The sequence below is a fragment of the Saccostrea echinata genome, unplaced genomic scaffold (genome assembly GCF_033153115.1).
Source record: "Saccostrea echinata isolate AGI-Se365-2 ecotype Australia unplaced genomic scaffold, CSIRO_AGI_Sech_v1 ptg000033l, whole genome shotgun sequence".
In the NCBI taxonomy this organism is placed as follows: domain Eukaryota; kingdom Metazoa; phylum Mollusca; class Bivalvia; order Ostreida; family Ostreidae; genus Saccostrea; species Saccostrea echinata.
Window position 1 is genome coordinate 28,231,070 of NW_026889782.1, and position 22,287 is coordinate 28,253,356.

The 22,287-nt window shown below is 35.2% G+C and overlaps 1 protein-coding gene across 1 annotated transcript; it reads right to left on the reverse strand.

Moving 5' to 3' along the window:
- Window positions 1–9,560: 9,560 nt before the first annotated feature.
- Window positions 9,561–10,836, reverse strand: LOC133198367 (uncharacterized). Its single transcript, XM_061334464.1, has 5 exons — window positions 10,738–10,836; window positions 10,574–10,612; window positions 10,253–10,318; window positions 10,066–10,123; window positions 9,561–9,823 (listed from the first exon to the last, which is right to left on the reverse strand). Exons 1-5 carry the CDS (start codon window positions 10,834–10,836, stop codon window positions 9,561–9,563), a joined length of 525 nt encoding a protein of 174 aa, XP_061190448.1.
- Between the last annotated feature and the right edge of the window lie 11,451 nt (window positions 10,837–22,287).

Sequence of the window (22,287 nt, forward strand, 5' to 3'; positions counted from 1 at the left end):
TTTACGTCGGTATTTTGATTCGAAATTATCGAGCGCAGGTCTGCTCAGACTAGATCTTTTGATATAATGTGTAGAATGATAATATCAATGAAATATGTGAATATGGTACCTGAGCAAGCTTGCGCTCTATAAATACTATAGTCAAAATTGAACAAACTCTGTGTATTTTGTCCTCTATTTTAAAAATAACGGAAATCCAAATAGTTTGTGACGTCACAGAGACAAGAAAAGCCAACTATTTTTTCCAATTTCATAAGATATTGTCTTAATTTGGATTATTTTATACAATATATGCACTTTTGCTCATTTCAAGAGATTTTCAAAATTTGACTATTATGGGGGCAGGAATACGCCCTTACCGTATATAGTTCTTTGCAAAATATATTGGAATGAGTCAAGACCCTCGATTATCAAAGTGTATCTACGTGGGACTGTGTCATAAAATAGGGAGTCTTACAGGAGTGAGAATCAGGAGAGGAGTAGTCGATACTGAGGAAGATGTGACTAAAACTGTGTTCATCAAGAGGTGATTCGACAGAATGAGGAGTGGGAGTAAACGTGAAGGATTCAGACTGGATACTTCAGATGATGATTTCATGTTTTGCATTCTAAACCACAAGGTAAATCTGTGATCTCTCTCAGATCATTCTTTACCGTATCCCACAACACACTGTTATCCTGATGGAGTGTGATGATCTACCACCAGGATTTACCAGACTTAATCTGATAAGTCCCTTAAGCGATGCTAATATCAAATCTTCCTGTGTGGTAAAAAGTAACCAAACTTATATCTCTAGTAAATTATTCCGCGATAACTATTTGCAGGAACTCCAGAAGAGCTCTGTCGCCACCGCCTCCTCTATCCCGCATGGACCTTGTTCTACTTTTGTTGTAGACCAAGAAGCAGATATTGACTACGCGTTCTGTTTGCGTTCACATCACTGGCCAGTTTCAGTTCTACCTTGGATACACAGATGTTGCCAACAAGGCTGGCCTTCTAAGATTCTTTTATCAGATATATTAGGCGGAGGATTTCATGTTATTCCAACTGGAAGCAAACTTGAAAATGAAGATGATGGGGAATCTCATTTTCACAAGCAGAACATAAACTTGTGTATGCAATGAGCCACTTGTGTTACGGCCTCTTTAAAAATTTTCCTGAAGGAAGTAATTAATTTTCAAAATAATACACCCGTACTTTGCTCATATTTCACAAAAACAATTGTATTTTGGGTAATTCAGACTAATGCTTCCTTGACTTGGACACCTGATAACTTACTGACTTGTTCCTGGGAATGCTTCAAATTATTAATACACTTGGTTCGTTTTGGAGAATGTCCAAACTTTTTTATTCTACAAAACAACATGTTTAAAGTGAAAGTCACTGGTTCTGTACAAACTTCATTGTTGAGTCAGTTGTTAGATTTGTATTGCAAGGGGATACCATGTTTATTATTGAGTCAAAGCCTGAGACCTTACCTTAGTTATGTCATTCTAAACAGAACATTTAGAGTATGTACAGACGAAAGCAGAATCATGTCTAGCACTCAGTTAGATAGAAGTTTATTTGAAGAAATACCAGTTATCATACCTATTGATTGTTATGAGGAATTCGCACTTTACATGAAAGAAATAGAGAGATTGATAAGGGGCAGTATGACACTGTATCAGGCAGTTACATTGCAATGTATGACATAAGAACTGTTACGGAACACTGCCTTTTTTATACAGAGTAGTTTATATCCAAAAATACCTCGCAATAAGAATTATTACAAAGATAACAAAGTACATGATTTGCTTAAATTATCTTGTAAGTTTGGTTGTGCGTCAGACATTCTTTATGTTGCAATGTACCTTTACACAACATGTAGATATGAAAATTCACTTAGTTGTCTACTAAAAGCACTTGAGAGAATGTCATTGCCATATATTGCGTATTACGATCATATGAATGAAGATATGTACAGACTGTACACTGATGGGATGTCTCTGGATCATAAAATACGAAAAGCGCTATTGAAAGATATAAGGTTATGGAGCAGGAGTAGTTATTCATGTAACATTTCACGCCACATCTATAGACCCCATTTCCACTATACACCTCATTTTCACTTTCACCATAAACCTCAGGTAGCTATTCACCATATAACCCTATACACCTGATTTTCTCTATACACCTCGTTTTTACTTTCACTATACACCACAGCTTACTACTCTGCATCACTATATGCAGTCTTAATTAATGAGGTTTTACATAAAAGAAAACACCAACCTGGGGACGAGAGAAGATTTAAGTCGCACTCTACTACCAGTCATGGTCACGCTCAAAGTGTACCAAGAAGAAGAGTCTTACACGCTCAGCATGACCTAACAAAAAGTAGTTTAACGAGCAAATAAAAAAAGTTCAAGGTGACTTAATACAAATAATAATTAAAAAAAAAAAGAACCAAACAAGTTCATAGGGTAATTTCATGACGGAGAAATGTAAGCCAGGTTATTTTCAGAAAAAAGTGTCAAGGTTATATACTCTCTTTAAAAAAAGAAAAACTGTATTCTTATAAAGGATAAAAACAGAATACTTCTTACACAAATCGTCTAATTTTTTTTCCTTCTTCCTTTTGTGTTTAAAAAGATGCCAGAAGTCCGATCACTGCAATGGCATTGTAGATGGGCTGTAGATTTTACAATGGAAAGACGTGAATCAGAAATATTCAGAGATATTTATTTCTATCCCATCACGTGTACGATACGACATCAAAGAATGAGACTGAGAAGAATTCACAGAAATCTTATGTACACGCAGTATGCCATTAACACTAGATTGTGGTATGACCGCGGAGGTTGGGAAAGAGGATGGGATGATACGGAACTCAATCAGGACCCAGAAGGTTTATTAATTTGTGCTTCCTATGGCAACGACTGCAATGTGATTAGCCATTGCCGAGAAATTTTTCATCACTTTTTTAATCTACGTCGTTTTCATAAAAGCATGGATATCGCTGTTCGAAAAATGCGGAAAGAACACTATTATACTCTCAGGGACTGGGTGTTAGGGGATGTAGAGGTCGGTTATTATCATAAAATTACACAAAAGATGACCTCATGACCCTTATTATGACGTTATATACCAGATGATGGATTAGATGAATTTATAGAGCAAAATGACGTCAAAACTTAGCTATAAATAGAGCAACACCAAGCAACATTGTTCATCGGTCTGTTCATCGTCTGCTATTCAACATGGACCTGAGTGCAAACGTTACTCTGAGCAATGGGGTATTCCAAGGAGAGAGAAGAATAAGGATCAATAACCTGGTTGATACCCACAAGATAATTTCCTTCTCATTGAAAGAATGGTGTTTATTAATGACCATTTTAGACGAAATAAAAAACTTTGTACAAATTGTAAAGAAAAATTCAACACCACAGGAGAAAACCTGGGATTTACTTCACCAGGACGAGGGCAACAAACGGGTCACGGTCAAACGTTTTGAAAGTGGAACCATAATTGTAGACTTCCGGGTTTTTAATTTCCACATTGAGCCTGCACTTCCCACAAAATTTGGAATAGCCTTAAACGAGAAAGAATGGGACCAATTTCTGATATGTAGTCGTGAAATAGACGGAGAATGGAGAAACCAGGAAACGATGCGAACCACGATTAAGGAAGTTTTAAAAGACATGGTTGTTATCAAAACGAAAGAACGCTGTCACGGATGCATTACGGATCATCCTAGCCAAAAAGAACACATGGAATTAGGGTGTCTTTCGCCGTGGCAAGAACAGAAAAAGGCTTATATGGAGGAGTGTTTTTACACCCTTCCACGCGCCCTCGTCCTTGCTAGCGGAACTTATAAAACATGTCCACTGAATTTGTTCTAATACCCAAGGATGAATATCAAAGACTATTAAAGAGTGTCAAGAGTATCGAGCCTACATCTTCTACGACACATAAAAAACCTGCAAGACAACGGGTTATTGTGACGGGAAAAGATAAACAAGTTCCTCCTGGGGAAAGAGACCGTGCTCGTTGGATTCCTTTTTAAAAATAAAAACGATCTATGGTGAACAATTTTTTTTTATATTTAAGAGTTCTTTTCTGAGCAATAAAAAACAAAACAAAAAGTTGTAAATAGAATTATAATAAAAAAAAAGTTCTATCTAACACGAGGATTTTTTTTTTCTTTCAAGTTGTTTGTCTGTAGTCAGTTTATACATGTACATTATTCAAATTTGGTTTCGTCATGAGTGCGTCCTTTTAAGAATATCACTTCACTGCTACCCAAGTCCTCCGCTGGCGGAATTTTTCTAGCTCGAGTACGTCGGCGGCACGGGATGCGTCGTTTCATTAAGACTATGATCAGGGAGAACACTAGAACAAAGGAGATTGACAGTCCGATCATGATACCCATTAACGCATGAGCTGTAAAAGAATTATATATATATATATATATATATATATATATATATATATATATAAGGGGGAGTTATACAATTTTCTGGTATAAAAAAACAAGGTGTTTATTTCCAGTATACAAACAGGGGATATATATATATATATATATATATATATATATATATATATATATATATATATATATATATATATATGAATCTTACCGTCTTTCACGGTTGAGATATTTCTGCGCGTTGTGGTGGTCGAGTCTACAAGAAAAAAAAAAGACAACATAAATTATATTGTTTGTTTTTTTTTTTTTCCATATACAAGCATATTTTTTTTTTCTGTTGGTAAGATACATACCTGTGGTGTTAAACACTTCAGTCCCAAGTGAGGATGACATGCTCGTCAAGTTTCAGGTGGTCGTGCTTCCTGTTGTTAATGTCATTGTCACCGTTTTCCACTTGATTTTTGGTTTCTTAGTTTTCCCAATAGGAGGCATTGTCGTGGTCTGTAAGGAGGAGGAAAAAAAAGCTCTTAAACACTTTTTGTCATGGGGAGAGAGAGAAAAAAAATTAAGGGGGGTTACTTTTTTAAATACAACATGTAAAGTTATATGTACTAACCGTTCTAACGCAGACTTTCTTGTTTACCAGAACCATTGGAAACTGTTGGAAATCTTTGCTTTGGAGTGTCCCCGAGATCACTTCAATAACCCGCACATTTGGTAGGCATTTGGGACTGAGGTCTACTGCTGTAATACCTGGACTCCGAAGGATCAATCTCTCAACTCTCGTAGCAATTTCTTTCTTGAAGTCTGCGCAGGATAAATTTTTCTCGATCCTCTCACATGTTAACACCCTCTGTTTCCATAGACAAGGAAGGGATAAAACCCCCCAGAATAAAAGAAAGATGGGTAATATTTCCAGCATCAATTTTAGTGTGCATCCAAAACTAAGAGCTAAAACCGCGGGAGATGGTGCTATGTGTACGTTAAGAAGGGGTAGACAGGATGTGTGTTTGGTCATATTTTTTTTTTAAAAAGCACAAAATGAAAGGAAAAAATGATAGTAATTGAGTCATATTATCGTAAAATTTTAATATAAAGTTTTAATTTTGCCCCCCCCCCCCCACCTCAATATTCTTTTTAGTTTTTCCAACAGAGAAAAAAATTAACTTAAACACCCCTATAAACTGGTTGAGTCTAAACTAAGCATCGGGTGTGTATTAGCGGGGCTATTCCCAAGGACAAAGTTCAATATCTAAATAGGTCGTTGATGTCCCGTCCTCTAACACTCTTCTTTTGGGATAAAATGAGGTCAGACCCTGCCTGTGTTGTGTGTATGTAAAGACTGTGTTGTTCATTGCTCGGAAGCCGCGATTCGTCTCCCCTGCACTAGAATTATTAAGCAATACTTATTTATATAAAGACAGCGGATGGCTAAAATTTCTTTTATTTGAACCTTTACAACTAAATTTACTTTTTTTAAAATCAGTGTTATTTTCTACGCAATAAGTTTTACTGCAGAGAGCTACCATAGATGTGCCTATAAATTCTTCTTTAAACAAACCAGGTTCCCGTCGATCGAAAGCGGCGGCCTCAGGCGGATCCGTTCTAGGAAACCATTTTCGCTTTTCTTGATTAAAAGCATTTTTCATTTCGGGTTCAACAATGTCCGTTAATTTTTCAGCTGATATTGCCAGGTACAAAGAATCGGTATCCATGGACATTAATTCAAAATTTTCACGATTACAATATTTATCTAAACAATCATAATAAAATTCGAGCATAAGTAACTTGGCATACTGGAGAATGAAATATCCAATTTGTATTGGTAAGTCCAAGGTGATACGCGATTTTGCTAATTCAATTTCAAAATTATTATTATCAAGTTCTGTTAAATTTCTAAAACGTTTTTTAGATGCAAAATAACTAGCTTTTTCTTTTGACGCACAATAAGTTATATCTACATGTTTTTCCTTATTCATAATCATTGAGCCATATGTACTATTTCCAATATCTTTCATTGTTTCCGCAAAAATTTCAAAAGCTGCATCAGTGTCTCCGCGGCGCCGCGCATTACTTACATCCTCTCTGAAATCTTTAAAGCATGCATTGGGAGAAAATTCAATTACTTGATGGATCCGCGAAACAATCCATGATCTAGGTACCATTTCAAAAGCGGGGTAGCTAGTAAAATTTTGCGCGCGCGCATATCCCCTATTAACAAACGACGTGGGTTTTGCGTTACATTTAAACGTTTTCCAGTTTCTTGCATGTAGCTACCGAGTGTTTCAAAGGGAATCTGTGAATTAGAAAATATAGGAGACATTTCGGAAAATTTCTCGGATAGATGATCGGGAACGTGCAGATCTACTTCAATTGCACCAAAAAATTTTTCCTCGCGAATCGCAGATATTATCTCTGATTTTGTTAAAGTTAACCGATGTTCTAACGGTCGCTGACAACGTTTTTTCTCAATAAAATCTTTAAATTCAGACGAGGTATTTAACAAGTTTTCATATTCACACTCCCAAAATATTTCAATATCATATTCTTGTCTCCTTATATACTCTACACGTTCCTGTTCGCGTTTTTGATATTTCTTTCTCTCTTTTAACCATTTGGATCCGTGATGTTTCTCGTAAGAGCACGATCGTGATGATGAAAATAACAGCCATTAAATTCGTAAACTTTTTTATCGTTAGAAGAAAACCCGTCTACTAAATAAGGTCCTATTCGAAACTCTTTACCCTTATTGGAATAATGATGTATATCAACCCTCTTGTCATATCTTAACCATTCTAAATAATAAAAAGCTTTCAAATAGCGATCGCGTTTAACACAACGAAACCCGTTCTCTTCTTTTCTTACTGTAAACGGACCGCTCGGCATATTTTGTTTGAGAGCCCATAAGTAGAGCGCGTTTGCGTTATATTCAACAATTTGTTTACACGTCTTATTTTTGTTTTGACGAATAAAGGTTTTGTCGCGCTCGTGATATCTATTGAAAATAATGGCAGGCCCACCACACATTCCTTTCCGGAACACTTCATATAGATCTTTATTTTTCTTATCAAAGCATGCAAAGTGGGCATTGCCACTAGTTGACCGAAATACTAATTCCCTGGCGACCCCTGGGACACTGATGCATGTCTTAAAAAAATCGATATTTCGTGTCATGTAAAAATAAAGCATTTTAGAAACCGCTTGACAAAAAGGAAGAACATCCAAATTATTGTAATATTTTAAGTAATCTGTCATGTTACGCATGCCTTGGTCTTGCCAAATTTTAAGATGTTGATAATTTTCCTGCCCATTTTCTTTTAAACTCATCATTTTAAGAGCTGTGGAAATCGGATTTTTTTCTATTTCAGTTAATTGTTTATAACGAAAATATTCCTCTTCGAGCACATTACAATTTTTAAGCGAGGAAAAAAATGCCTCGTAGGGCGGGAGTTCCGTATGCTCGAGTTTTTCATATGTGGAACAAAATTCATATGGAAAAAATGATTTATGCAGTTCAATTTCATAGGATTTTTTAAATTTATCATACGAAAATCCTGGAGCCACAAAATTACTGATGTCTAAAAATCTAAACTGACCATTACTGATGCACATGTATTGATTAAATTTCTTTACAACAAAATGTTTCTTTGCGTTTGCGAGATTTAAACATTCGGCGAGTTTTTAATTTAATCAAATTTAGATCATACTTTGAACTGTTAAAAACCTAACACGGGAATTTCGTTTACATAGGTTTCAAGTTTTTCCTGAATGCGTTTGATGTGATTTAAAAGAGGAGTGTTGATCGCTCTTTGTCATATTCGTGGTCATCGTCGTCGTCATCGTCCGCTTCGTTTAATATTTCTTCTGATAATTCTTGTACTCTTTTTTCTCTAATGAGAGCTTTTTAAAAACATCTGAAAATCTTGCTTTCATATATTTTTGGGCAGTATTTACTCTATTAACAAACTTATTTAGCAAATTTTCTACGTTAGCATCAATTTCAAACACGGGTTCGAGATGGTTTGGTACATTTGAGCACATTGAAAAGGACACCGGCTGATGTTCATGGGTCTAAGTTAACATTTGAGTATTGGAGGGAAGTTCATCAGTAAGCAATAACGATTCGAAATCATAAGTGATAAAATACGGATAAAAGCGTAAATCGTCTTGTACCTGTATGTCTAAATATTCAAGTTCTTCAAAAATGTGTTGAGGCCGCGCATAATAACCGCCGGGATAAATGTACCTTGTAGCCTCTCTGCAGCGTTTCTCATGGCGCATAACCCGAACATGTGTTGGAAAAAGAGTTTTACAATTGCGACATTCATATTTTTTTGAATAGACATTCATTTGGGTTATATAACTTAAATGATCTTGATATAAATTTAGATTCATAGTTTCGTTATGATTACCCCTGGACCTATAAATATCGACACAAGAATCATCCTCAAATAATTGGAAAATGTTAACATTAATATCAAACGTATTTTCAAAACGAGGAATTTCGTTTAGACAGAGCCCCTTGAATTTTATTCTTTTAGAAAGTCGTTCTCCGAAATACTCTCGAAATAATCTTATCGTGAGCCTTTCTAGACCGCGTCTATTTTGGGATTTGTGATAGGCGAGACAGCGAAAAGCACATAAATTATCCTCTAATAAGGCCCCGTCGTTACTTTTAGTGTCCAGAGCGATTATTGACTTTTTTTTAATGTAGGAGGGGAGTTTTCTCGCGGCTCCTAAAATATAATTTGTTCTCGTCACTACCCATCTTATATTGGTAATGACATAAACGCTCCATTTTGAATTTGGACGCGATTTTAAGGCTGTTTGTAACAAATCTTTATTTTTTAAGTGTAAAACAAGAGAGGCAATGTCATTTTTTTTTCGAAATTTGAAAAGGTTCTTCTAAGCTACTTTCATTTCCAGAGGCATAAAAGTATCGAAGTTCGCCTTCGTTATTTCGTAAGACAATTCCGAAAGAAAAATTCAGTTTAAATGCTTGAGTTTCACTTTGATAAATTGTGAGCAATTGGTTTTCAATTTCCTCATAGCTTAAATTAAAATTCTGTAATGCAAAATTATACTCTTTTTGGATTATGCCTTCTTGGTGTTTCCTATTGATTAATTTATTATATATTTTTTTAAAAGTTTTTATAAAGCAGGGTCGTAGTCTAAGTCTTCATCTGTAGAACCAGAGTCCTGTGATGCAGAAGAGGGTCCGGGGTCAGAGGAGGTAGAGGGAGCATTATTTACTAAATGAGAAGAATCGTGAGATGAAGAGGTTGAAGGGAGATTATCTAAAAATGGAAATTCTGAATGTGGTGAGACAGATGAAGGTCCGGGGTTAGAGGGGGGATTACTTAATCTATGACTATGTAATTTAGGGGCTTTACGAGTTGTGCCGGCTGGTTCTCCTAGGAGAGAAAAAAATTGAACATTACAAAAATAAATGTATTGTAAAAAAAAAAAAAACACTATCAGATACCTGTTTTCTGATAAAATACGTAATGATGGGGGGGGGGGGGGGGGGGGGGAATCAGCTTACATTCTTACTTTGTTCTAAGGGTTTTGCCTTCTTTCCTTTTCCCTTTCCTTTCCTTTTTCTCTGTTTCATTGGAGGGCTAAAAACAATTTTATAATGAAAATAACTGATCACCGTTCTCTGACTCGCTTTCTGCATCCTGGCGACCCTCACTGGTCCCAGTTTCTGAGCTCTAATTAATGAAACATATAATCAAGTATTAAACAGAAGGGAGAGAATAGAAATAAGAATTTTTTCTTTCTTCTTTTGCGTTTATGCGTATCGTAGTTGGTTCCATTTTGTTTTAAAGAAATGTACGTACATGTTCACCGTTCTCCGTTTCGTTTGCTGCACTCTGGTGACCCTCAGTGGTCCCAGATTCTGAGCTCTAATTAATAAAACATATAATCAAGCATTAAACAGAAGGGAGGAAAAAAAAGGAAATAAGGTTATAATTATTATTATTATTTTTTCATGTTTATACGCACCGTGGAAGGAGCCATATTCTTTAATCTCTATTGCTAAACAAAATATTTAAAATTGATCGTAAGAGATAAATTATACAAAAGAATATTAATTAACTTTATCCGTTTTAGTTTATTCTTTAAGATATATTAAACTACACTAGTATGAAGGTCCTTACTGTTTGTTTCTCTTTGGCTTTCGCCAGCCGCCTTGCTCTCTATAAAGGAAAACAATTATTTACTTTCGCAGTAATTTCTTTTGTTGTTCTATAGGGATGTTTTTTCTTTTAATCTTATTTGTTACCTTTGAATTTTTCCTATTAATAAAGTAATATGATCTTACCTCCTGCTCTCGTTCAATATACGCCTTTTCCAGGCGTTCTATATCCTTCATAACGTGCTCAGGATAATTCACATCAAAATCATCCCATTCGTGTTCCATGGTGATGACTGATGACCTTACAATTTTAAATGTATTTATAAGGGGTTTACATATACTTTTGACCATCGCATCCTGTTCTAATGTTATTTTTATGACCATATGATGTCGTGATGTGAAGAATCTTGGGAATATTTTCGAGATGACCGTTGATCATAATTGGTATTTTTTAGATTCTATTAGCTCTGACAGAACTGTTTTAAACAATGACAGAACTGTCTTAAACAAGTTTAAGATTAAGATGAGATTTGTGTTGAGTGGTGTTTCTTCTTTTATTTAGTATTATTAGGTCACCTTCGAAATTTGTTTATTTGCTCGTTAAACTACTTTTTTGTTAGGTCATGCTGAGCGTGTAAGACTCTTCTTGTTGGTACACTTTGAGCGTGACCATGAATGTAGTAGAGTGCGACTTAAATCTTCTCTCGTCTACATTCCGGCGCGCAGGTATAGCGTGACTTCCTTTACAGTCTCCGTCCGAAAACTCGTTCCCAGGTTGGTGTTTTCTTTTATGTAAAACCTCATTAATTAAGACTCATATAGTGATGCAGAGTATTAAGCTGTGGTGTATAGTGAAAGTAAAAACGAGGTGTATAGAGAGAATCAGGTGTATAGGGTTATATGGTGAAAGCTACCTGAGGTTTATGGTGAAAGTGAAAATGAGGTGTATAAATGAGGTGTATAGTGGAAATGGGGTCTATAGACGTGGCGTGAAATGTTACATGAATTACTACTAGCAGGTATACATACATTGATGAACTAGTCTTGGAGCAGAAAGAAAGTTAGAAGAATGGCATACCCCTAATATGTATCCCACTTTTAGTGATCATACACATGTTGTTTATACTGAATCATCACAGACTGGGTGACACAGCCAAGTCTCAGCAATTTGCACAAGCACTACAGACTCTGCTTCTCTCTGACGAAGGGGTTTATATACCGGCTAGGGTCAGAGATATTTCATGGCAAATACTTGGCATCTGCCAACAAACTTATGGGGACTATGTAGGATGCCTAGAGACTTATAAATATTCTTTACAACAAAAACAACACCACAAGATTAAAAATGCGACACTGTTAAGAACCTTCAAACTTGCTGATTGAGTTATCTACATTTGTTATGCACAGATCATGTTTAATTTTGTTGACTACTATTTTTTCTCTGTTATTATTCATTTCTAACTTCTATTTTCAGTGGATAACATTGTTTATGTTTTTTAGCTCTACTGGTCAGAGACCAGAAGAGCTTATGCAATAGTAAGGTGTCCGGCGTCCGTCCGTCTGTCTGTAAACAGTTTTTCAAAATGCTACTCCTACAGTTTTGGTCTGATTTCAATATAACTTGGCACACAAGTAGACTACACTAAGATACATTATCTAGTGCATCGGTTTTTGATTTGGATGAGCGGTGTTGCCATGGTTACTAAAAATAGAAATTTCTGTGAAATTCCTTTAAAACGCTACTCCTCCTACAGTTCTGGTCTGATTTCAATATAACTTGGCACACAAGTAGACCACACTAAGATACATAATCAGGTGCATCGGTTTTTGGTTTGGATGAGCGGTGTTGCCATGGTTACTAAAAATAGAAATTTCTGTGAAATTCCTTTAAAACGCTACTCCTCCTACAGTTTTGGTCCGATTTCAATATAACTTGGCACACAAGTAGACTAAGATACATAATTTAGTGCATCGTTTCTTGATTTGGATGAACAGGTTGCCATGGTTACTAAAAATAGAAATTTCTGTGAAATTCCTTTAAAACGCTACTCCTCCTACAGTTTTGGTCTGATTTCAATATAACTTGGCACACAAGTAAACTACACTAAGATACATAATTTAGTGCATCGGTTCTTGATTTCGATGAACAGTGTTGCCATGGTTACTAAAAATAGAAATTTCTGTGAAATTCCTTTAAAACCCTACTCCTCCTACAGTTTTGGTCTGATTTCAATATGACTGTGTCTGATTTCAATATGGTTTGGCATACAAGTAGACTCTATTAAAATACATAATTTAGTGCATCAGTTTTTGATTTGGATGAACGTAGTGCCATGGTTACTAAAAATAGAAATTTCTGTGAAATTCCTTTAAAACCCTACTCCTCCTACAGTTTTGGTCTGATTTCAATATAACTTGGCACACAAGTATACTACACTAAGATACATAATTCAGTGCTTTTTGATTTCGATGAACAGTGTTGCCATGGTTACTAAAAATAGAAATTTCTGTGAATTTCTTTTAAAACGCTACTACTCCTACAGTTTTTATTTGATCTCAATTTTTAAAACGGTATTCCTCCTACAGTTTTATTTGATTTCAATTGAACTTGGCACACAAGTAGACTATATTAAGATACATAATTCTATTTATTGCTGCATGTTGCAAAGTTTCAAATCCAAGTGCTACGTTTTCTTTGTTACATGTATATGTACAGACCAGTAGAGCTACAGTCTCATTAGAGACTTCTGGTTTATTTATTTATTTTTTTTGTTTTGGTCTCCTGCATATTTTATTATTTTATAACCAGACTTGTTTACTGTAGATCACTTTTCATTCTCGAGAAAATTTATTTTCGCGTAATTACGCGAAGTCGTCTGCTCGCGAAAATTCTTGCTTAAAATTGTATTATTACAAATTATGTAGAACGAAAACCAGAATTCGTGAAAATGTTGTCTCGTTTATATTACTATCTCATGAAAATAAGGTGTCGCGAAATGTTAGTTATCTACAGTATATTAGTTATTTTAAGTACGTGAGCGAAATTCCTGATGTTTGAAAATGCATTGCGGAGTTTTTATTTTCCTTCAAAAGGTACCGAGATAGGACATGGAAATGATGGTTCATACAGTGTACAGTCTCTTCATAAAGACTCGGATCTCGATGGCCTTTTCTCTCTCTTTACATCAAGGATACACATTTAGAAAAAAAAAAAGCATTGTCATGACTTGTTAAGTTCAATTTTAGTATTATTTATCATTTCAATGTACTTTTTTAGGCCACCTTAGTTTACTCAGGTGACCTATTGCTATATGTTTTCGTCCGTCGTCCATCGTGCGTCGTACGTTAACATTTAAACATTTTCAGCTTCTCTGAAACCACTGAACCAATTTTGACATATAGCATCTATGAGTGAAGGGGAGTAAAAATTGTAAATTTCATGCCCCCTGCCCCCCTGGGGCCTGAGGGGTGGAACTAAACCCATCAAAATAAATGCAAATCTTTAAAAGCCTTAAGCCTTTACTCCTGGACATCAAGCGTTCAAACTGTTGGCATGATTGTAATCAGCATTGAGCCCTGTACCAAAATTGTGAAATTCATGGACCCATGGTCAGGGGTTCTGGTGTTAGGGCGGGGCTCTAATGATTATATAATGAAAATACATTAACTATTTGAAAATCTTCTCCTCTGCTCCTGGGTATCAAACCAATGACCTATGTACATAGTTATGATAAGAAAGGATGCCCAATTTAAAATTGGGAATTACATGCCCCCCCCCCCCCCCCGGGTCAGGGGTTCTGGTGTAAGGGTGAGGCCCTTATGATTATATAGTTAAAATGCATGTATTGTTTGGAAATCTTCTCCTTTGTTCCTTGGTATTAAACAAATTAACTTTGAACATAATTATGATCAGGAAGATGGGTGCCTCTTCCAAAATTGTGAATTTCATGACCCCTGGGTCAGGGTTCTGGTGTAAGGGCGGGGCTCTAATGATTATATTTTGAATCTGCATGAATTGTTTGAAAATCTCCTCCTCTGCTCCTGGGTATTATGCTGATGATTTATATAGTTATGATGAACAAGGATCCTTATTCGAGAATTGTGAATGTTAAAGCCTCTGTGTCAGGGGAAGAGAGGGTTGGGGGCTCTAATGAATATATACTGAGAACGAATTAATGCTTTGAAATCTGCTCCTTGGTATTAATCAAACATTTATAATGAGCAAGGGAGGCTTTTCCAAAATTGTGAAATGTGTTGCCCCAGGGTCATGGGTTCCTTTGGGGTGGAGGCTCTACTGATTATTGCTGATTATTACTGATTAATGGAAATGCATTTCTTCTTTGTTCCCATACTCTGCCTCTGTGTATTAAGTAATCAAACTTGAAGCATGCTACGTGTATAGTTATGCTGAACAATGGTGCCTCTTTCAAAATTGAGAATTTCATGGCCTCTGGTTTAAAACAAAAAACAAATTCAATTGTTGGAAAGTTGTTACATGATACTCAGGTGAACTATAAGGCCCTTGGGCCTCTTGGTGTAAAAATGATTTTTCAATACAATAATTATAATTTTCTTAAAAGTATGAATGTACAATACGCAAATTTATTTTGAAAGTAGATCTTGTTTGAGATTTTCGATCCTTAAAAAATCCGCCTAAATATGGCTGAGATGTTGCCGATTCGGCGTTAAACAATGACAATCAATGAATATCTAAGAGATGCTAGATGATAAAAAGTAGACAGATCTGTGAGATTTAAAGTTACAATAAAGTTACAAGAGGAAATAATACTTGGATCCTTATTAAGGCTTATTTTTAACATAGCTTTATATTGTTTAGAGAGGAGAATTATTACATGTTCGACTTTGAGATTAGGAATATCCAGTATATCATATAATGTATCTTCATTATTGCTTTGTCAGACTTTAAATTGTTATTATTTTGTCATTTAAATGTCGACATTAATAAACAGAATGCTAATAAAATGTGTTACTTTTTTAATGTTGAATTTCTTAATTCATTCACCTGAAAACTGTACTACTTGGAGGACTAGTCTCTCTACATATCAAAACCATATCTTTCATATGAGTTCTCCGGCGCTTTTGTATCGAAGCGCAGTTTTCATATACGCAGTTTTCATATTTCTTCTTTTTGGGAAAACAATTTCTGAACAGTTTTCAGCTTAGTGCAGTGGCCATGGATTTGCTTCCTTTCCATGTGTTTTTAGGTGACCAGGAGTTCTATAGTAGAACTTCTCGACTATGAAAAAATAAAATTAAATGCTTCTACATTTATAATGATTAACGGTATAATGCAATTCCTATTGAACGACTTATGGTATCTCACCCAGTCACGGTAGCTCAGGGGGTAGAGCGCTCGCTCCGTAATAGAAAGTTCGTGTGTTCAAAACCCGAGTGGTCTTAAAGGTTTTAATTAGAAGCCCTTTACCGGTATATTGATGATTTATTATATGTTGTTTTACGTCCCTTTAGAGAATTTTCACTCTTATAGAGACGTCACTATATACCGGTGAAGGGCTTCAAATTTTGACCTTTACTCGGCGCTCAGGACCATTGAGCATTGAGGGATCTCGGTTTTTAAAGTTTCATCAGAAGGACCCGCAACTTTCACTTCAATGTGCCGAGCACAGGGCGAAGGAACAGTTGCTACCCATTTCTTGTCGACTTAGGTCAATCGCGGCCGAGATTCGAACTCACGACCTCCCGATCACGGAGCGAGTGCTCTACCTACTAAGCTACCGTAAACGGTTTTACCGTTATATGTTGTCTCTATAGGGGTGAAAAATTCTCGACGTAAAACATTAATACAATCAATCACCCAAATCATGGACTATTCAGAACGTTTACTCTTTTACAGTTTTACTGATAACTTACGATTCATTATTTATATAGAAATGTATTGAATTATTGTTACCTTTTTATTATGGTATTTAATTTAATAACATAGTAAATTAGATAATATTGTATGCTTAGGGACTACTATAAATTATTCCAATACAAAAAAGCTGATTACAGGACAATCTTGAGCCAGTTTTTTGTTTGTTTATTGTTTAACGTCCCTCTCGAGAATTTTTCACTCATATGGAGACGCCACCACTTGCCGGTGGAGAGCTGCAAATTTTGACCTATACACGGCACTTGGGGCCATTGAGCAGTGAAGGATCTTTTTCGTTCCAGCACCTACTGCGACACGGGACCTCGGTTTATACGGTCTCATCCGAAAGACCGGTGTTCACGTCCCACAGTGGGATTCGAAGCCGCGACTTAAGGATCAACTCCTTACTCCGCGACTCTAGAGCTTGACTGTTTTCAAGGTATTTGTTTTCATGAAAGGTTTAGATAACTATATCCGTTTCGGGGAATACTGCTACATCTTAAGTATTCTATCCACTTTTTCTCTTTATGTGTCTCTTCTTCCCAAAGTAAACGAAAATCTCATGTTAAATTTCTCTTTATAAAACATAACTTTTTTCATTAATAAAGCATACTAGTTATTCAACGAAATCTGAACTAAGTGTTGTTTTGAGTTCTTATAAACATTAAAAAGCAGTTTTTAAATGTCTATAATCCATTAAAGTGGTCAGTGACTTTAAATCACAAAGCAGACTAGGACTTATGTTTAAATTTATATACAAATAAACATTGAGTGCCGAACATTAAAAATGAAAAGTTAATAGAGGAATATTAAGTGTTTTTTTAAATGAAGTACAAGTAGTGAAGCTTTTAAGTGGTAACATAAACCAAAAGAAGAGGAGAGGGGATTTCCGCCAGATACAGACATTTCATCAAATTTTTCAGCGGATACAGGTATGTCTACATATAAACAACTTCTTTTTTTAGTTTTACTGAATATTATTATAGAAAAATAATTCAGTTTTTCTTAAGACCTTACTTATTCAAATGACAGTAACTTTGAACAAATTTTCCCGATTATGTTAAATTTGTTTCCGTGATAAGCTTTAGAACTCTTGATCATTAGTATTTAATCAGTATTTATACATTGAAGGGAGAGTTATATAAACTTCAATTCAATTTCAACTTGGGATTTGGTTGTATTTATTGCTGTACTTATCGATAAACGTCGATATGGTGACAAGGCAGCTTCAATATATACAAGAGCTAATCTTGCATCCTTAAAATAGTCGTTGAACATTTCTTAATTAAGGTCCAATTTTGTGTGCAGCCAAATGAGCCCCATCAGAAATGAAAGCATCAGTATTTATAAACACTTGAAAACTGGCTCATACTATCTTTGTAAAGGAACATATCCTTTTTATATGCAGTTAACAGCAACTTTCATAAGATAAAAAGCATTACATTTCCAGGACTGTACCATCAGACGCTTTCGTAGAGCACAAAAACAAATCCAAAAATGTGAAATGCTTAAATCAATTCAAAGACTACAACTACTTGTGAATAACCAATAGTTAAACTTTAATCCCTTTGTAACAGGTACAAGTATTCAGAAGCACACCTGTCTGTTCAATAATAAATGTAAGCCATAAAAGTAGTCCCAATAACGTCATTAAGGTACAGATAGAACTGGAAAGTCTGTTATTGCGATTAACAAAGTATGTCACGTATATAGCTTATGCTCATAGAAGAGTGTTTTGTGTAGAAAAAGGAGGATATTCGATGTTTTGAAGTTGGATATGGAATTTATTTCACGAGTGGTAGAGGATTTTTTTGATATTTTCACGAGTGCCAAGTACGATTCAGAATACCCTATCTTACGAGTGAAAAAAAAATCATATCCAACGACACAACATTGAATTTTCTGCATATAACATTTTCTTTGATTTTCCCTTTGCCTCTGTCTTTTTTGTGACACGGTATAATAGGTTGTGACGTATATAGGTAAGCGGTTTCGACTTCGTAGCTTAGCGATTGTGAGATTGAACACATGCGTTTCAACAGCAAATTTGGAGAAACTTTTGCGGCTGTAGTCTCTGTCAGTATGGTTTATCTACTCTATCTTATAACTGGCCAGGGATTATTTTTTACAAAATTTTTCGTGAAGAGAAGGAAAATATAGTTTTGCAGCTCTGTTGTTAATCAAAAAGAGAAAAATCAACTCATATGCATACACACAAGCAGACAATTTGCTTTTTTTGGTCGAATCCAACTTTAAGAAAGCGAAAGTAAGGATTGCGGAAGGAGACATATTTGTTATACAAGGTAGTATCTAAAAGAAAATAATAAGTGGATCCTAGCATTTTTATCCTGACAGAATTAAAAAAAGCCATAAATTAAATTGAATTCGAATTAAAAGAGGGGGGAAATATGATATAAAATGCATATAAATCACCGAAAATTTCTACTTTTCAAGTTTAATTTCATTCCAATTAAATTCAAAAGTAATTTTAAAAAGGGGAAATGAATGACATAAAACTAACATGCATTATATCATATCAGGGAAATTAAATTTGTGAGCAATGGTAAAAAACTTCATGATAAATTTTATTTCTCCATTAATTTTCACTTAAAATTAAGTCATCATCGAAATTGCTTTTTTGACCCCCCCCCCCCCCAAAAAAAATTCAGTTTAATAACGATTGTTAAAGCCACCTTTACGAGAAAAACATGATATCAAATGCTATTGATTACCGAAAATTTCTATTTTGACAGGACGCAAGAAACGACCCTATAAAGTTTTAGAAATATTGACTGAAAAGTTATTTAAAAAGAGAGAATAAAGATTAATCACTTTTAGTCTGTTTCTATAACAACAGTGGATATCAAGAAACTTTAAAAAGTTGACTGCAAAACTACCTCATTACGAAAACTGGAAAATTCGCCGTCTCCAACTGGAGTTGATTTTTGCAAACACAAAATAAATGCCGAATTCATAATTTATCAATAGCACAATGCATCTAGTACTCACCAATACCGATGAAAAGGAAACATCACTCCACATTTCGATACAGGACTTGCAAGATTTTAAAATGTACGAATGAAATATATGGAGATAACGAACAGTATTCAGGCTCAAAAGTCCATCAAACAGTACAAAATAGGAGCAGAGCAAACACGGACCTCCAAACATCAGAGGTGGGATGAGGTGCCATGGAGGAGTGAATATCCCCTGCCGACCGGTCACACCCGCCGTGTGCTCCTTATCATGATCGGGAAATAACGGGAAAATCCGTCGACAATTCAGTGTGTAAATAATGGCACAACAATTAGTATGAAAAACGTCAGTCAGCATTTGACTCAGTGATAAGTTGTATTTACTGACAAGGCCATTGTATCGACCATAGAACTTACGAAATGATGACTTTAAACGAGACAGCTGATATTCTTGTTTCATCAACTTGTTTGTCAGTATTTTACCTCATTTTAGAAATTGTACATACGTAGAGCATGCTCTTGCGTATCGAATCAACTGAGAGATATATACCCCGTATGCAGGTGATGAAGGTATATTGCTGCATAAGTAAGGGAAGTTGACGATTGAAAAGTTAGTCATCACGTTTATCATAAAGCTTGGTTTGTTAGATTACCATTAACGTCTTTTTCAAGTAAAACACCCAAATATGAAACAGGTGTGTCAGACTCGGTGGTATCTTTTATCTCAAGCTCACCAGGATATATCGTATCGACATAAGAATGGAAATAGTCATTGTTAATTGACAATACGTCGTCGATATATCTAAATGTCGAGTTGAAGGCCACAGCAAGTGTTTTCTTTTTTTCACGTACAAGATTCTGGACAAATTCTGCTTTATTTGAATTCAAAACAAGGTCTGCTAACAACGGGGCGCAATTGGTACCCATGGGAATTCCAATAAATTGTTGGAAGACCTGGTCTCCAAAAACCACATAGATATTGTCAATCAGAAACTCAAGCATCTTTTTAATGTCAACTTCAGAGTACTTGTGTGTACAATCAGAATGTTTTTTTTAACAAAATAATTTTGCAAATGACCAATGACAAGGTAAGTAAATTTACCAGTTCCATTTTTATTGAAAAAGCAGCTGTCAATGATATCAAAAGGACTGGACTTTAATTTATCGTGGGGAATGGTTGTGTATAAAGTTGAAAAGTCGTAAGTTTTTAAGCTGTTGATTTTGGTAAAATCATGTGATTTAAAATTTTCCAAAAGTTCCTTGGAATTTTTAAGTATCCACATCTGACTTACACCACTTCTCAAACATATTGTTGCACAGTACTCTTGAAGTTTCTCCTTCACTACTGTTAATATCTTAGTGAGGAGTAAAGAAAGAGGCTTGGTTGAACATTTACTGGAATCCGCTATGTATCTTTGTTTGTAAGGATTTTTATGAAGTTTTGGAATCCAATATAAATATGGTAATTCAAATCCATTTTGGTTGTTTGGAATATTAAAAATATTCAAAACTGACATATGATTTTGAAGAATTTCTTCCTTAGAAAGGGAACTATGAGTATAAGTTAGATTACCACTTGTAGAGTTAAATCCAAGTTCGTCTAAAATACATTTAATATAATGAGCCTTACAAACAAAGACAATGTTGTTACCTGCTTTGTCAGCAGGGACCAGTACGTACTGATCATGTAACCTATCCAATTCTTTTTTCACTTCTGGATTATTGAATACAGAAGGATAGATGGTTCTCATATTGAAATGAAAACAAATCTCGAAGTCTAATAAAATGTTTTCATCGGATTATATAGTTTATAAACGAACCATTAAAACGACGTTGGTGAGTACTAAAAGTATTATACTATTGATAAGTTGTGAGTGTCAAATTTAATTAGGTTCGCAAGTATCGAAAATCAACCCGAGAATGCCGCCTCCGGGTGGAGGTGGCGATTTCCAAGTTGTCGTAATGGCGCCGGTTCTGGCGTTTTCCTGGCACGTAAAGATATCAAAATCGTAAAAAAGCCTGGAGACGTCAGATATTTCGGAATAAACTACACGTAGTGATCAGCATTTCTTTAAAGTTTCAGTTAGATTGTCAAACCCATCTATGAGAACATTAATATGTCACGTGGCAGCAAGTTTCTTAAATTATTCGTTCTCTCCGACTATACCCTATTCCATTTTTTTACTCCATCAGAGCAGTAAAGAATGTCTTCTGCAAAATTTTAATACGATTTGGCAGCGAGGTCATTTTCCACATTTCTGGACCCAAGCTACAATTATTCCTATCCCAAAGCCTGGAAAGGATCCTAATCAATACCGTCCAGTTGCTTTAACAAGTGTAATGTCTATATCTTAAATAGTTCATTCAGATTTAATGTTTCCTACGTATAGGATTGTGCTCTATCAGCAGAATATTGTATGTTTAATACCAAGTCATTAATTGATGTTGACAACCCCAGCCATGCGGTTTGTGAAATTGCTTAGGTATGTAGTTTAGAATTAAAGCATTAAACTGGACAGATGTGTTTCGGTTATAAGTGTCTAGAACACAGACAGTACAACAAGCTGCTTATGTAAAACTATGGAAAGGATGATTAATGAACGCCTAGTATGGTTTCTTGAAACCAATAACATATTAACTAATATTAAATGTGGTTTTAGAAAAATACCGAACTACTATTGTCCAGTTAATAAGACTAGAAATCTATATTCGAGATGCTTTAAGTAAATAAGAATTCATAATATGTAGGAAATTAAGACACCAGTTGAAAGATCGGGTTTCCCTAAATTTTGGCTCTATTAAAGTGATTTAGGTCCTCATTATCTACTATATTTAACATCACCAGTAATGACTATAGTTGTTGGGTAA